This window comes from Maylandia zebra, linkage group LG3 (assembly GCF_041146795.1).
Source record: "Maylandia zebra isolate NMK-2024a linkage group LG3, Mzebra_GT3a, whole genome shotgun sequence".
Lineage (NCBI taxonomy): Eukaryota > Metazoa > Chordata > Actinopteri > Cichliformes > Cichlidae > Maylandia > Maylandia zebra.
In genome coordinates, this window is record NC_135169.1 from 38,786,216 (window position 1) to 38,801,856 (window position 15,641).

Genomic DNA, 15,641 nt, shown 5'->3' on the forward strand with positions numbered 1-15,641 from the left:
GTGTTCTGTTGGATCTATAAATGTCAAATATATGTATCTGTAAATATATTCAGTAAATATATACTGTAACTATAATGGAGTGAGTTCATTGTCATAGTTTATATAGTCAGGTGTTCCAATCACTTCAGTGGTGACAGCTGTATAACTTAAGCACCTTGGCATGCAGACTGCTTCTACAAACAAGTGCCAAACCATGCTACTGTTGTTATTATAAACTAGAAGCATAATTCTGATGGGAAGAATTACGTGCCAAAACATGCTACCTTTGTTAATAAGAGCAAGAAGCATAATTCTGACGGGAAGAATTACGTGCCAAAACATGCTACCTTTGTTAATAAGAGCAAGAAGCATAATTCTGACAGGAAGAATTGCGTGCCAAAACATGCTACCTTTGTTAATAAGAGCAAGAAGCATAATTCTGACGGGAAGAATTACGTGCCAAAACATGCTACCTTTGTTAATAAGAGCAAGAAGCATAATTCTGACAGGAAGAATTGCGTGCCAAAACATGCTACCTTTGTGAATGTGACCTACAAGCACACTTTAATGGGTAAAAAGAAGTGTCAAACCGAACTGCCTTTATGAATATCAGCTACAAACATACTCTGATGGGCAAAGTTAAGTGGCAAACAGTCATATCTACTTAAATTTGTGCTGGAATTATTGTTTGGCAGCAGAAATGTGCATAAATTACATACAGTAGGACATTTTGCCAAAGTAGGGCAGTTTGTCATATGGCAGCGTAAAATTATCCTACTGGTAGGACGGTTTGCCAAAGTAGGACTGTTTGTCAGGGGACACCGTAAAATTTTCCTACGGGTAGGACGTTTTGCCAAAGTAGGATGGTTTGTCAGAACACCGGCCCAGTGTTGTTCTTTTGGTTTTTCCTCTTGTATCCATCCCCAATATTTGAATCCGTAACACATGTTAACTCTGCTTGCTTGTTGAGATGCAGATTATGCTGTAGGTAAGGCACCACAACCTTGAGAAATAACATGAATCAATTATTTAAAAATGATACTGTTTTGTAGTTTCAGACAAGCTCTAGCAACACTGGATTTTGTTAACGCCCTGGAACAGCATCCTTCACTCTTCTTCTCATCCATGTGCTACACCAAGACCAGGCTGACAGCTGATGTTCTAGAAAACATCTTCCATCCACCTGGCAGCACCAGGCGTCAGTCGAGAGTACTAAGCCACTGGCAAGACTACCTGCTTTCCGTAGAAAGTATTAAATTTGGTTGAAACTGTAGTAATGTGTATATTTATGTCAGCATAGTGTAATGGGACTTTTTTTCAGTTTATTCTCATTAGAAATAACTTTTTTTTCCTCCTTTTCCATCCTCAGAAAAAAGTGGAAATCTGTCCATATGTTTGCAACTGGACTGAGGGAAATTCCTCCAGCAGCAATTCTTATGCAAGGGGCTCCAGGTCTCAGATTTGACTTTTAATCTTTAATGATGCCATCACCTAACAATTCCTAAAAATTACTTTAATTACAAATTAAAATATTTTTGTTGTATTTATTGTGTTTACAGTGGTCCCTCATTTATTGCAGGAGTTACATTCTAAAAAATAACCCGCGATAAGTGAAATCTGCAAAGTAGCTAGCTATATTTTTTACAATTATTATAGATGTTCTAAGGCTGTAAAACCCCATAGACGTGGATGGGGTAGCGCATGTGCATGCGGTTTGTCTTTTCTGGTCAGGGAGTGGAGAATCACACTGCAAAGAGAGCTATAGGATGCTTCCTCCCACTGTTCACTGAATCGCCCATCCACAAGTTTTGCAGTGCTGGCTCAATCGTCAGCTGCCACACCACTAAGATTAGTATAATACTCTAAGACAGTAACAGACAACAGTTTGATAAAATGCTATGTAAAAAAAAAGAAACCACAAGATTAGATTCTATAAGTTTCAAAGACATTTAGTTTATATTTTTTATATAATACAGTACATGTGTACGAATGACCGGCAATAATTCAGTCACTGAAATTATCCATGAAACTACACTCAACAAAAATATAAACGCAAGACCTTTGTTACTGCTCCCATTCCCCATGGGATGGACGTAGAGACCTAAAATTCATTCCAGATACACAATATAACCATCCCTCCCAAACAGTGGTCACAAATCAGTCCAAATGTGTGGTAGTGGGCACATCTGCTATATTGAGATAATCCATCCCACCTCACAGGTGTGCCACATCAGGATGCTGATCTGACATCATGAGTAGTGCACAGGTGTACCTCAGACTGCCCACAACAAAAGGCCACCCTGGAATGTGCAGTTTTGTCTCACAGCAAAATGCCACAGATGCCACAAGCAATGAGGGAGCGTGCAATTGGCATGCTGACAGCAGGAATGTCAACCAGATCTGTCGCCCGTGCATTGAATGTTCATTTCTCAACCATAAGCCGTCTCCACAGGCGTTTCAGAGAATATGGCAGCACATCCAACCCGCCTCACAACCGCAGACCTCGTGTAACCACACCAGCCCAGGACCTCCACATCCAGCAGGTTCACCTCCAAGATCGTCTGAGACCAGCCACCCAGACAGCTGCTGGAACAATTGGTTTGCACAACCAAACAATTTCTGCACAAACTGTCAGAAACCGTCTCAGGGACGCTCAACTGCATGCCCGTCGTCCTCATCGGGGTCTTGACCTGACTCCAGCTCGTCGCCGTAACAGACTTGTGTGGGCAAATGCTCACATTCGATGGCGTCTGGCACGTTGGAGAGGTGTGCGCTTCACGGATGAATCATGGTTCACATTGTTCAGGGCAGATGGCAGCTGAGAATGTCCCAGTTCTTGCATGGCCAGCATACTCACCGGACATGTCACCCATTGAGCATGTTCGGGATGTGCTTGACCGGTGTATACGACAGCGTGTACCAGTTCCCACAAATATCCAACAACCTCGCACAGCCATTGAAGTGGAGTGGACCAACATTCCACAGGCCACAATTGACAATCTGATAGACTCCATGCGACGATGTGTTGCACTGCATGAGGCAAATGGTGGTCACACCAGATACTGACCGGTTCTGGGTCCCCAGACCCCCAATAGCGCAAAAAACTGCACATTCCAGGGTGGCCTTTTGTTGTGGGCAGTCTGAGGTACACCTGTGCACTACTCATGATGTCAGATCAGCATCCTGATGTGGCACACCTGTGAGGTGGGATGGATTGTCTCAATATAGCAGATGTGCCCACTACCACACATTTGGACTGATTTGTGACCACTGTTTGGGAGGGATGGTTATATTGTGTATCTGGAATGAATTTTAGGTCTCTACGTCCATCCCATGGGGAATGGGAGCAGTAACAAAGGTCTTGCGTTTATATTTTTGTTGAGTGTAGCTAAGTAATTCCTTAATGCGTGTAGATTAAAGAAACGTATTTTACCTGGATAAGATTGTCTCTGATGAGTCTAAGGTACAAAACATGCCAGCGACGATGATTACCTTTTACTAGCTCCATGAGAATTAAAAATGTACAAAAAAAAATGGAGCGACATTTCTGGGTCCATTTTAAAGTTTTCACGCTGTGGCGATAGCAACCGGAAAAACAGCAACCCGAAGTAAGGGCAGACTTGAACGAAGGGTAGAAGGCTGTCCAATTTCACAGCCACTCACTTCCGTCCTAAACGGCCGTCGAAGCCCAAAGCCTGAGAACTGGCTTTGTAACCCTTTCCATACTGACAGATGGCAGTGACTTTGTTTCACAGGTGTTTTTTTAGATAGTGGCATGATGTGTTGCTTTTTGAGATCTCTTAGCCAGCTTCACTTTGTCAGACAAGTCTGTTTCAGTGATTCCCTCATTCAAAAGTTCTGCCAGTATTCAGGGTGTGTTTGTTGAAGTGGAAATAAGCTTTCCAAAAGCTATGGTTAATGACACTTTCATTATCTGTTGTCAGATAATCAGTGTTGGGTGTAATGCGTTACTAAGTAGTGCGTTACTGTAATTAAATTACTTTTCCACTGAAAAAGTAGAGTAACTAATTACTATTCATTTTTAGGTATTTTCATTACAGTTACTTACAATGTACTTGCGTTACATTGTAAAATAATTAAACTCACTGAATATCATTATTTAATTTCAATAATTTGTCTTCTAAACCTAGAAGTAAACTCTGCCGCTTTAACATCGCTGTAGTGCAGGTGCACGTCATTTTGCGCCAGTTTGCTGCATAGTCGTATTCGAAAGATGTCGGACTCGGATGAAGCGAGTGGCTGTTTTATGAAATGGACATATTCCCGTGTCTTCACTTTTCTGAAACAAGCAGACAAGAATATTACAGTAATATGTAACCTATGTCCTGGGGAGAAAAAACTATCGGCTGCTGTTAATAGCATGAGTAATCTACTGAAGCGCCTGACATGAGAGCATAGACGAACACTTCTGAGTGATCCTTGTTCATCATCCATGGATAACACCACGGCAACTCCTGCTAAGCAGGCAAAACCTGATTTTACTTCAGCAGCACAGAAAGCGTCTGAAGGCGAGCTTAAAAACATGATTGCAGCCTATATTGTGGAAGAGATGCTACCGCTGCGTACTGTAGAGTCTCCGTCTTTAAAACTATTTATTTTTTATTTAAAGAGTTTAATTTCTATTGTTTGCCCACTCAAGGTTTATAGGGTTTATAGAGCCCGCGCCTTGATCCAGGCCTGACGACAGCGGCGGACCATCCGTTCAGCAGCAGGCACGTCGACCTCCGCTTCCTGATGGCTGAAGATAGGAGGATGAAAACCATGACAGACCTCAAAGGGCGAGAGACCGGTGGCGGAAGAGACGTGAAGGTTATGAGACAACTCAGCCCACACCAGGTAACAAGGCCAAAGCGACGGTTGGGCAGAGACGAAGCACCGTAAGAAGCGCCCCAACTGTTGATTGGTCCGTTCAACCTGCCCATTGGTCTGAGGGTGATAGCCGGACGAGAGGCTGGGAGACGCTCCAATCAGGCGGCAAAAGGCTTTCCAGAACCTGGCGGTGAACTGGGGCCCCCGATCGGAGACTATGTCCTTGGGGAATCCGTGAAGCCGGACGACATGGTCCAGGAGGAGCTCGGCCGTCCGTTTGGCGGAGGGGAGGCCGGCCAGGGCAACCAGGTGCACCGCCTTAGAAAACCGGTCCACAAAGGTGAGGATGGTGTCAAGACCGTCCACAGATGGGAGGCCGGTAACAAAGTCAAGACCGACATGGGACCAGGGACGTCTCGGCACAGGGAGAGGGCGAAGGTCGCCAGCGGGCGGCTGGGTGGAGGACTTGGCCCGAGCACAGGTGTCACAGGCGGAAACGAAGTCATGGACGTCCCGAGTCATGGAGGGCCACCAGAAGGCACGACGGAGGAGCTGGAGGGTCCTGTCGGGCCCTGGGTGACCAGAGAGCGGGGAGGAGTGAGCCCAGAGCAAGGCCTCCTGACGGCACCAGGATGGTACATAGAGCCTCCCAGCCGGGGTGTCAGGCGGAGGCGGTTCGGCGGTCAGGGCATCCCGGATAGAGTCCTCCAAGGGCCACCGAAGGGGGGCAGCGAAACAATGAGACGGTAGGATAGGTCCAGGGTCTGACGTGAGGCCGTCCTGGGCGAACTGCCTGGAGAGAGCGTCTGCCTTGGTGTTCTTGGAGCCAGGGCGGTAGGCGAGGTGGAAGTTGTAAGGTTCGAAGAATAAGGCCCAACGGGCCTGCCTTGGGTTGAGCTGCTTGGCAGAACGAATATGGATCAGGTTCTGGTGATCAGTCCAGATCAGAAACGGTTCTTTCGCTCCCAGGAGCCAATGCCGCCACTCTTCCAAGGCCCACTTGATGGCCAGGAGTTCCCGGTCGCCGACACCGTACCGTCGCTGCGTGTCAGAGAATTTCCTCGAGAAATAGCAGCACGGGTGAAGTTTCCCATCCGGGCCGTGTTGAGAGAGGACGGCGCCAGCGCCAACATCGGAGGCATCCACCTCCACCACAAAATCTCTGGCAGGATCAGGGTGGAGCAGGACGGGAGCTGTAGCAAACCGGCGTATAAGGTCTCGGAATGCCTGTTTCGCACCAGGGGGGAGGCAGAAGGGCTTGGGCAGGTTAGCTGGTTTGGTGAGGGATGTCAGTGGGGCGACAATGGTGCTGAAATTGCGGATAAAGCGCCGATAGAAATTGGCAAAGCCCAGGAAGCTCTGTAGCTGCTTAAGGCTGGAGGGCTGAGGCCACTGGGTCACGGCTTGGACCTTTTGCGGGTCCATGGTCAGGCCATTGGAGGAGATGGTGAAGCCCAGGAAGGTAGTGGACCGCTGATGGAAGGCACACTTCTCCAGTTTGCAGAACAGCTGGTACTCGAGCAGCCTGCTCAGCACGGCCCGCACATGGCGAATATGGTCCACTTCGGTGCGGGAGTAGATCAAGATGTCATCCAGATAGGCAAACACCCATCGGCCCAGCATGTCCCGCAAGACATCGTTGATCAGATGTTGGAAGACAGCAGGGCTGTTGCAGAGGCCGAAGGGCATCACCAGATACTCCCAGTGTCCGTTAGGGGTGATGAAGGCCGTCTGCCATTCGTCCCCTTCCCTAATCCGCACCAAATTGTAGGTGCTGCGTAGGTCTAGTTTGGTGAAGATGCAGGCCTGGGAGAGGGAATCGAGTGCGGTGGATAGCAGAGGAAGAGGATGGCGGTTCTTAACAGTGATTTTATTCAAGCCCCGGTAGTCTATACAGGGGCGAAGCCCGCCGTCTTTCTTCTTGACAAAGAAGAATCCCGCAGCTGCAGGGGAGGTAGAAGGGCGAATGAAGCCCTGTTGGAGAGCCTCAGCGACGTACTCCTCCATGGCTTTGTTCTCTGCGGGTGACAGCGAGAAGAGGCGACCACAAGGAGGGACCGCTCCCGGGAGGAGCTCGATGGCCATGTCGTAGGAGCGATAAGGAGGGAGAGCAGAGGCTCGCCTCTTACTGAAGACCTCAGATAGGTCGTGGTAAGCCAGAGGGATCTTATCCAGATCAATGGGCTCCGGGGGTGACGCCTCTTCTGACTTTGAGTCCTTTCCAGTCCGGAAGAGAAGGCAGCGGCGTGAACACTGGGGACCCCAGTCCAGGATCCGGCAGGGAGACCAGGAGACGTGGGGGTCATGTTGACGGAACCAGGGGTAGCCGAGGATGAGAGGAGAGGAAGTGGCCGAGACTACTAAAAACCGGATCTCCTCCTGATGATCCCCGACAGACATGCGGACTGGCTGGGTCTGGAACTGGATCGGGTAGGGTTGGAGTGGTCGCCCGTCTACTGAGGTCACCAGGAGGAATCGGTCGACGGAAGTCAACGGAATGCGAAGCCGAGAGGCCAGTTTCTGATCGATGAAGTTCTCAGCGGCTCCGGTGTCCAGGAGGGCTTCAGATGAGAGCCGTTGGTGTTTCAGGTGAAAAGTTACCGGTAACAAAAAACGAGAGGGGTCAGAGGAGTGGGAAGGGCCAGTCTACCTGGCGTCATCGTTTCCTGGCCGTAGCGGGCACTGGGGACGACGGTGTCGAGCTGATCCACAGTAGGCGCAGAGGCCCTCACGCCAGCGTCTCTCTTTCTCCTCTTTGGGGAGTCCACCCAGCTGCATGGGCTCCTCGCTGGATGTGCTGCTTGGGCTAGCTGTGGCTCCATCAGAGGGGGGAGGAGGTCACGAAGACGTGGTCCTCTGAGGCTGGAAGGGTTTGGAGGCCCGAGGGGTATGGCGAGGCCGCGACATCACACGTTGGTCAATCTTCAGTGCGAGGTCCACGGCCTCATCCAGGGTTTTAGGGGCCTCACGGCCGGTCATCTCGTCTCGGATGTAGTCAGCCAGTCCCTCCAGAAAAATAGAGCGCAGAGAAGCGTCTCCCCACTGTAGCTTAGCGGCCAGGGTGCGGAATTGAGAGGCAAAGTGACAGACGGGTCGGCTGCCCTGGCGTAGATGAAGCAGCTGTGACTCCACTTCGCTGCTCGGGGGAACAAACGTCTTCTTTAATTCCTCCACAAACAGGGCATAGTCATTGCAAGCTGCCGATTTATTGTAGTAGAGAGCCGCGGCCCATTCCTGAGCCTGGCCAGACAAGAGAAAGGGCAACCTGGGTGTTCATCTGAATAATAAACTGAACTGGAGCCACAACACTGATGCTCTTTACAGGAAGGATCAGAGCAGACTCTACCTGCTGAGGCGGCTGAGGTCATTTGGAGTACAGGGAGCGCTTTTAAAGACCTTCTATGACTCTGTGGTGGCATCCGTCATTTTTTACAGTGTTGTATGTTGGAGCAGCAGTTTATCGGCAGCTGAGAGGAAGAGGTTGGATAAACTCATCAGGAAGGCCAGCTCTGTTCTGGGATGCACCCTGGACCCAGTGCAGGTGGTGGGAGACAGAAGGACTCTGGCCAAAATAACATCTCTGATGGACAGAGTCTCCCACCCCATGCATGTAAATGTTGCTGAACTGCAGAGCTCCTTCAGTGACAGACTGCTACATCCTAGATGCATGAAGGAGCGTTTCTGTAGGTTCTTCCTCCCTGCAGCTGTCAGACTGTACAATCAAAACTGCTCCCAACAATCATAGATGTTTGCATCTGCGCTGTAACTGCAATAATTTAATCAACTGATTCGCACTACAACCTGGTTTGCCTCTTATCTGAAGTTATTTTTATTTAATAACTGTACAGTACTCTCTGTATATAGTAACCACTGTCCTTAATGTAAATATGTAAGAAAAATTGTGTATGTTTCTGTTCTGTGTCCTGTGTACTGTTTGTTATATATGTGTCTTTCTGGCTGCTGTTACAACCAAATTTCCCCTTGTGGGACAATTAAAGGATTATTCTATTCTATATAAGAAATGCATGTGTTGGTTTATTTATATGTCTGTATGTAGACATGTGTATTTAAAGTGGCATAGAAGGTTGCTGAAATGGTATTACTAATTTTTTCAGTTTTTATTTTTGTGTATTCTTTATTCATCCTTAATTTTTTCTTTTTTCCTATTATTTATGACATTTTATTTATTATCATTATTATTTATTTATTTATTTATTTTAATGTTGATATTACAGTCCTACAAAGTAAGTTGGGATATCTCTTCTTGGTAGTTCCAGGAGGTGTACAACATAGCCATGTCACCAGGTCACTGACTGACTTCTACACACAACATTAGTCATATACAATTGTAAATAAATATGCCATTACCAATGAGTTATTATTTAATTACACCAGTTACGCAACAAACAGGCCCCCTGTGACAAAGTGGCTAGGACAGAATTCATTTGCCATTTGTCACTTGCGTATATTGTTATTTTGTGTTCTGTTATTTTACAGTCAGCCATAATGCTTTAATTTAGACATTGCTGGTGTAACTTCTCTTAACACACAATATCCCGGGTTTTGTTTGTGGTAGCAGTAGTTACATCCTTTACATCCATGCATGTGTTTTAAAGCAAACACTACTAACCATCAGATCATCTGAATTTTCTTCTGTTTACAGGCACATGTCTGGTAAATTATGTTTCTTTATGTTGCTTTGGTTATACTTACCATAGTGTCCATGTTGTGCATTCAGGTCCTATATGTGAGACAGGTGTATGGGAAGGGCCGCCCACTACTTCCTGTTTATATAGGGTCATGAGGTCAATGATTGCATCACTGGGTGCAACCAAATGGAGGGTTTTTCATTTTGTATAGTATTGTTTGTTTTCTTTAAAGTAGCCTTTTGAGTTATATTGCATGCAGTGTTTTACTTTACAAACTATTTAGTTGAGTAAATGAGTTTGTCAGTTTCATGCATGACTTTATTCCTGTTCTTTGTTTAGAATTTTATTATTTGGTTTGACCTATTTTGTTTCAATGGTAGGGACTAACGAGGTCAGGTGTGGGCAAAGTCTTGTATAAAGCCAGTGGGATTTTTGCATGCCTGAGTGATTGTTTTATGGTAAAAGGGAGATGCCAGCAATAAAGTATGCTTAAAAAGAACTTCAATTGTCTGCTAATTCTATTTACTTATCACCTTCCTTGCTGCTTAAGTTATGCTACATCATACCCCCTCACTGAAACACTGACAATGCTGAAAAGAAATGATGTTGGTTAAAAAGTAAGATGTAAGTAACATGTAAAACTAAGAATTTGATTTAATTATATGTGTATCAAAAATCTTTGATGGGAACCTAAAAGTCCCATGATAGTATTTCCTATTTGTTTTTCCTGATTTAAAAGAGAGAGAGAGAGAGAGAGAGAGAGAATAGCGGATTAAAGTGTGTTTAAAAATTAAGAGTCTTTAATTGAAGCTTCCTCAGTTTATCATGATAGACTTCAAAAGAACTTGCTTCAGAAGGAAAAAGGTGATATTAATGTTATTTTTTAATAACAATAGTATTTTAAATCATTTTAAATATCAGAATCACTTAGACTTAGATTTTTATCTGAATTATCCAATACAACACAAACATAATACATACAATACAAGAATAAGATACATACAACAAATATATTTAAATATTGACTGGTAAAAGTGACTGGTAATCATACAGGATATTTTCACACATCTTATATTTCCAGTATGCCAGGTGAGGTGATGCTATGTTGAGTATCACTTCTTTTCTTTCACAGTCAGATTCTTAAGCTGAGGAGATGCTTTATGGATAAAAAAAAAAAAACTTTGTCTCACTGATATGTCTAACTTATATTATGACTTTATCTCTTACATTATAAATTGACACCCAATGACCTTCGTCAGAAATTATGTTCAAACCTATACTGATTGATTACATAAAGGTTCATTTTAGCTTTAGTTACTTCTAAATCATACTATGAGTGCTCTTCATCAGAAGTTCCTCGTGGATTTTCTGTTGTAAAAATCATTTTTCATACCCAGTCACAGGAGACATTTCCTCAAGTTATTTCACAAAAGCATCAGCGCAGATGTTATTGCTGGCCTGACAGAAGCCATGACAGCAGCACCATACAGGAGGCAGTGAGGAGACTGATCTTGTGGCTCACTCCATGTGACACTTTTGTAAATGTTGACAAAAAGAGAAAAAAAATGCATTGCTTTCAGAAACTGTTCTAAAATATAGAAACATGTTTGACATGATTGTATTAAATATATCTTACGTGTGCCGTTCACAAATATAGAACTGGTTTCAATGTCGAAGGGTGTTATCTTGGCTGCATCAATCAAAACTTGCGCAATCTCATTTGCATTAGGGACCAGTGACAATGCAAATCCAATGTCCATGTCATTGACAATGGACCCATTACTGCAAAAGAAATAACCCCAAACTTTTTTTAAACTTTATTTAGTTTAAATATTTGTGAAATCGTATACCATAAACAATATACCTGAATGCAGTCACAGTGATGAAGCGGAATGAAGGAAATCTTTCCTGGTAGAAAGGTTCAAGCTGCAGAAATATAAATAAACACACTGTAAGTATGTATGCATTGCTTTTTGGGCTTGTGCTCCTTCACTTCCATGTCATTTGTGATATGTTATTTGCACTATGTAATATCATAGTGCAATTAATATTTCATATTTTCTTTCTGTTCATCCAGCTGCCCATTTTTTGAATGGTTAGCACATAATGAATATGTCACAGGTCACATTTATGCTTTATCTTTTTTCTTTGATCTCTTAGAAATCATGGCATTCAGTTGGTAAAAATAGAAACCCCAGCAGTATTTACTGTGGAGTTTTAGCTCAGTTATATGGTGCAAATATTTTTCCACATTGTTTATTGGATATAATGTATATGATTTTTTTTTTTAGCTCAGTCTGTATAATATTAGTAACAACGGAAAAATTGTTGACTTTAGAAAGGAGACCTGAACTAGGGCTGGGTATCGTCACTGATTTCTAGAATCGATTCAATTCCGATTCACAAGGTCCCGAATCGATTCGATCCACAATTCGATTTAATTCGATTCTATTCAATTTGAATCTGGGAAATTTTGACAGAAATATTATAATTCAGATCAGTACATTTACATATTTTTGTATCTATAAAAAGGAAGCTGACACACGCAAGACTTTATCAAAGGTGTGAGCATCACAGCAGATGCCTTTGTGTCAAAGTAGCTGAAGATAAAACACAGAAAAACATGAAGGTGGTTTTCCTGGCCTGGGATTTTATAAAAATATTCTGCAGTACATCAGAAATGAAAGAAAACCATTAATCAACACATGCTGTGCATCGTGGTCGAAGCAAAATAGTGAAAGTAAGAGTGAATTCATGATGATGATGATGGATCTTCTTTTGCTGCTGGTTCGGTCAAACTAACAGCTTTAGAATCAGCGCCGACAGATCAGAATCAGCAAGCTGTCGGCTTTCAGCCCCGACCGTGAGAAAGGCGACATCTAACTGATTCTGATCCGCGGGTCGCGCTGTGTGTTTAAGTCTTTGTGCAGAATCCGTGTTCCTGCTCTCATTTACTGTCTTAGCTGTTTGGTGGTTGTTGAAATTTTGTGAGATTTCACCTGAGATTCTGGCATTTCGGGCAAAATAAATTTATATTAAAAAATCAATTCAGAATTTTAATGAATCGATTTTACGTTATCCAAGCCAGAATCGATTTTAATCGATAAATCGATTATAAAAACCCACCCCTAACCTGAACGTAGGGATAGAAAAAGGACTAGCATATCATTTGTTTGCTTTTTTAAGGTATGCCACAGAAATACTGTTATGTGACTTTATCTAAAAATTATGCAATTAATTAGAATACAGGCATTGTTCAACTTGAAGAAAACAAACTTACTGCTGTCCTTATCAGTGTAGCTCGTTGTTTAAACGCTGTGGATGATGAAGTCAGCAACTCAGTCGTAAATATCCCTTTAACAGATCTGAATTTCACCGCCAGTATTTTGACTGGCTCAGCAGTTGTTACAGTTGTAGTGGTTGTAGGGTTCACAGTTGTAGTTGAAGCTGTAGTTGTATTTGTTACAGATGTGGTGATTGTAAGATTTGTTGTGGTTGCATTTGTAGGTGTAGTCACTGATGTTGTGGTGCTCACTGTAGTTGTAGTTGAAGCTGTTGTAAATGCCAATAAAGGAAACAAGGTGTTGCTTTAACAAACAGTTCTGAGACATCATGAGTTTTAAATATGATCTTATCAAATATTGTTTACCTAAATCACTGACTGAACGGTCTGTTGTTTTTTATACATATTAAATCTCATTTAAAGTGTATCGCATGAAATTGTTATCTTTGAGTTTTTTGAGAAAATTATTATATAAATAACTACATGGGTTTTTATGTCACAAACAAAACTGTATAATAATCTATCCATCCATCCATCCATCCACTTCTCCTTTTTAGGGTCGCGGGGGGCGCTGGAGCCTATCCCAGCTGTCATAGGGCGAGAGGTGGGGTACACCCTGGACAGGTCGCCAGTCTGTCGCAGGGCCAACACACAGAGACAGACAACCATTCGCACTCACATTCACACCTAGTGAAAATTTGGATTTTCCAGTTAACCTATCCCCACAAGCTGCATGTATTTGGACCGTGGGAGGAAGCCGGAGTACCCGGAGGGAACCCACACAAACACGGGGAGAACATGCAAACTCCACACAGAAAGACCCCGGCCTGATGGTGGAATTGAACTCAGGACCTTCTTGCTGTGCGGCAACAGTGCTAACCACCGTGCCACTGTGCTGACTGTATATTAATAATAATAATAATAATATAGAAAATATATTGTTATTATTATTATTATGTATAATAATAATAATAATAACAATATATTTTATATGAGGGCACCTTTCTAAAACCCAAGGTCACCTTACAAAGAGAAAAATATATCAATAAAACAGTAGATTAAAATAGATTAAAATAAATTAAAATACAAAAAACAACAAATAAAAAGAAAAAACAAGATTTGACAGCAATTAAGATATGTATTAAAGCGAGTAAGCCGGTTTAAACATGTGGGTTTTCAACTGTGACTTAAATAAGAGAAGGTAATCTATATTTCTTAAGACTGAAGGAAGTGAGTTCCAGAGCCAAAGACCAGAGTGACTGAAAGCTCTGTTCCCCATAGTGATAAGACGAGCAGATGGAACAACAAGAGGAGTGGCAGATGAAGATCTGAGAGAGCAGGAAACAGTGATGATATGAAGCAGATCACAGAGATCTGAGAGTAATCGATCCGGGAAGTAATAAGACTATGGACAAGGATGGCAGCAGCATGGGGAGTAAGGAAGGGATGAAGTCGGTTAATGTTACGTAAGTGAAAGTATGCAGACCGGGTTACGTAATTAATGTGAGACTGAAATGAGAGAGTACTGTCGAATATGACACCCAAACTCTTTACCTGCGGGGAAGGAAGGATTGGGGAATTTTCAATATTATTGGAGAGACTGTGAGATTTGATTAAGATAGAGGTTATGCCAACGAGGAAAACTTCTGTTTTATTACTGTTAAGTTTGAGAAAATTGGATGAGAGCCATGATCTAATCTCCATAAGACAGTTTAGGGGAGATAGGTGGGAGCGATGAATTAATTATGTATATGATGTGAGAAATGAATCTGTGTATTGCCTTGTTCAAAATGAATCCTTCAGGAGTGACATGTGTGACTTCTGTTTACTTACTGTTTACTTGGGTTGCTACGACAGATGTGGCATTAATAGTTAATGTGAAGTTGTTGGGCTTAGACACAGCTTCTACTAAGGTTTTTGCAACATCTGCAGCCTGTGGGATTTCTGCAGGTGTTATCGTGTTGTTAAACACAACTTCCACTTCTGCTTCAGTATTAGATGCTCGTGTTCTGGTCCCAGCTTGTCTAAATGAAGAAAAATTTTTTTAAAATTTAATATCCTAAATGAACACTATTTTTAGTCATTGTCGATAATAAGATTAGTGTTGTTAAGAATGAACAAAAGTGAAAATCTTACCTAAATGCTATGACAATAACATGGCTGAAGAGTAAACCATATCGAGCTCTATAGATGAATTTATACTGTGCAAAACAAACAAGTAGAAAATTAATTAATTCAGATGTCGTTGTTTTAACAAAACTTGTGAATACATCTCAGTATTTAACTCACCATTACTACCACTTGTGCCTCAAGTGCCTTAAATTGTGGACTGGTTGTATTAGTGAGTGCATCTTCAAAGGGTGTAACCAAAACGGCTACTAGAATAAAAACTGGTCCACGGACCACTGCCATTGTTGCTGTCGTTGTTGTTGTTGTTGTTGACTTCGTTGTTGTTGTTGGCGTTGTTGTTATTGTTGTTGGCTTTGTTGTTGTTGTTGTTGGCATTGCTGTTGTTGCTGTTGTTGTACTTGTTGGGTTGGTGTTTGTAAGATTTGTTGTGGTTGCATTTGTAGGTGTAGTCAGCATTGGTGTTGAAGTGTTCACAGGTGTAGTTGAAACTGTTGTAGGCCTTGTAGTTGTATTTGTTACAGTTGTGGTGTTTGTAAGATTTGTTGTGGTTGCGTTTGTAGGGCTAGTGATCATTGGTGTTGTAGCGTTCACAGGTGTAGTTGAAGCTGTTGTAGACACTGTAGTTGTATTTGTTACAGGTGTGGTGTTTGTAAGATTTTTTGTGATTGCGTTTGTAGCTCCTGTCAGCATTGATGGTGTAGTGTTCACAGGTGTAGTTGAAGCTGTTGTAAGCCCTGTAGTTGTAGTTGTTACAGGTGTGGTGTTTGTAA

The 15,641-nt window shown here is 43.0% G+C and overlaps 1 protein-coding gene and 1 pseudogene across 1 annotated transcript; both read right to left on the reverse strand.

The window, feature by feature from the left end:
- Positions 1 to 10,450: 10,450 nt before the first annotated feature.
- On the reverse strand, positions 10,451 to 15,598 carry LOC101477290 (uncharacterized). The gene is made up of 7 exons (XM_014409550.2): positions 15,031 to 15,598; positions 14,878 to 14,942; positions 14,575 to 14,765; positions 12,739 to 13,010; positions 11,323 to 11,384; positions 11,095 to 11,240; positions 10,451 to 10,991 (listed from the first exon to the last, which is right to left on the reverse strand). Exons 1-7 carry the CDS (start codon positions 15,559 to 15,561, stop codon positions 10,906 to 10,908), a joined length of 1,353 nt encoding a protein of 450 aa, XP_014265036.2. The 5' UTR covers positions 15,562 to 15,598; the 3' UTR covers positions 10,451 to 10,905.
- Positions 15,576 to 15,641, reverse strand: part of LOC143416738 (uncharacterized) — a 32,284-nt pseudogene continuing 32,218 nt past the window's right edge.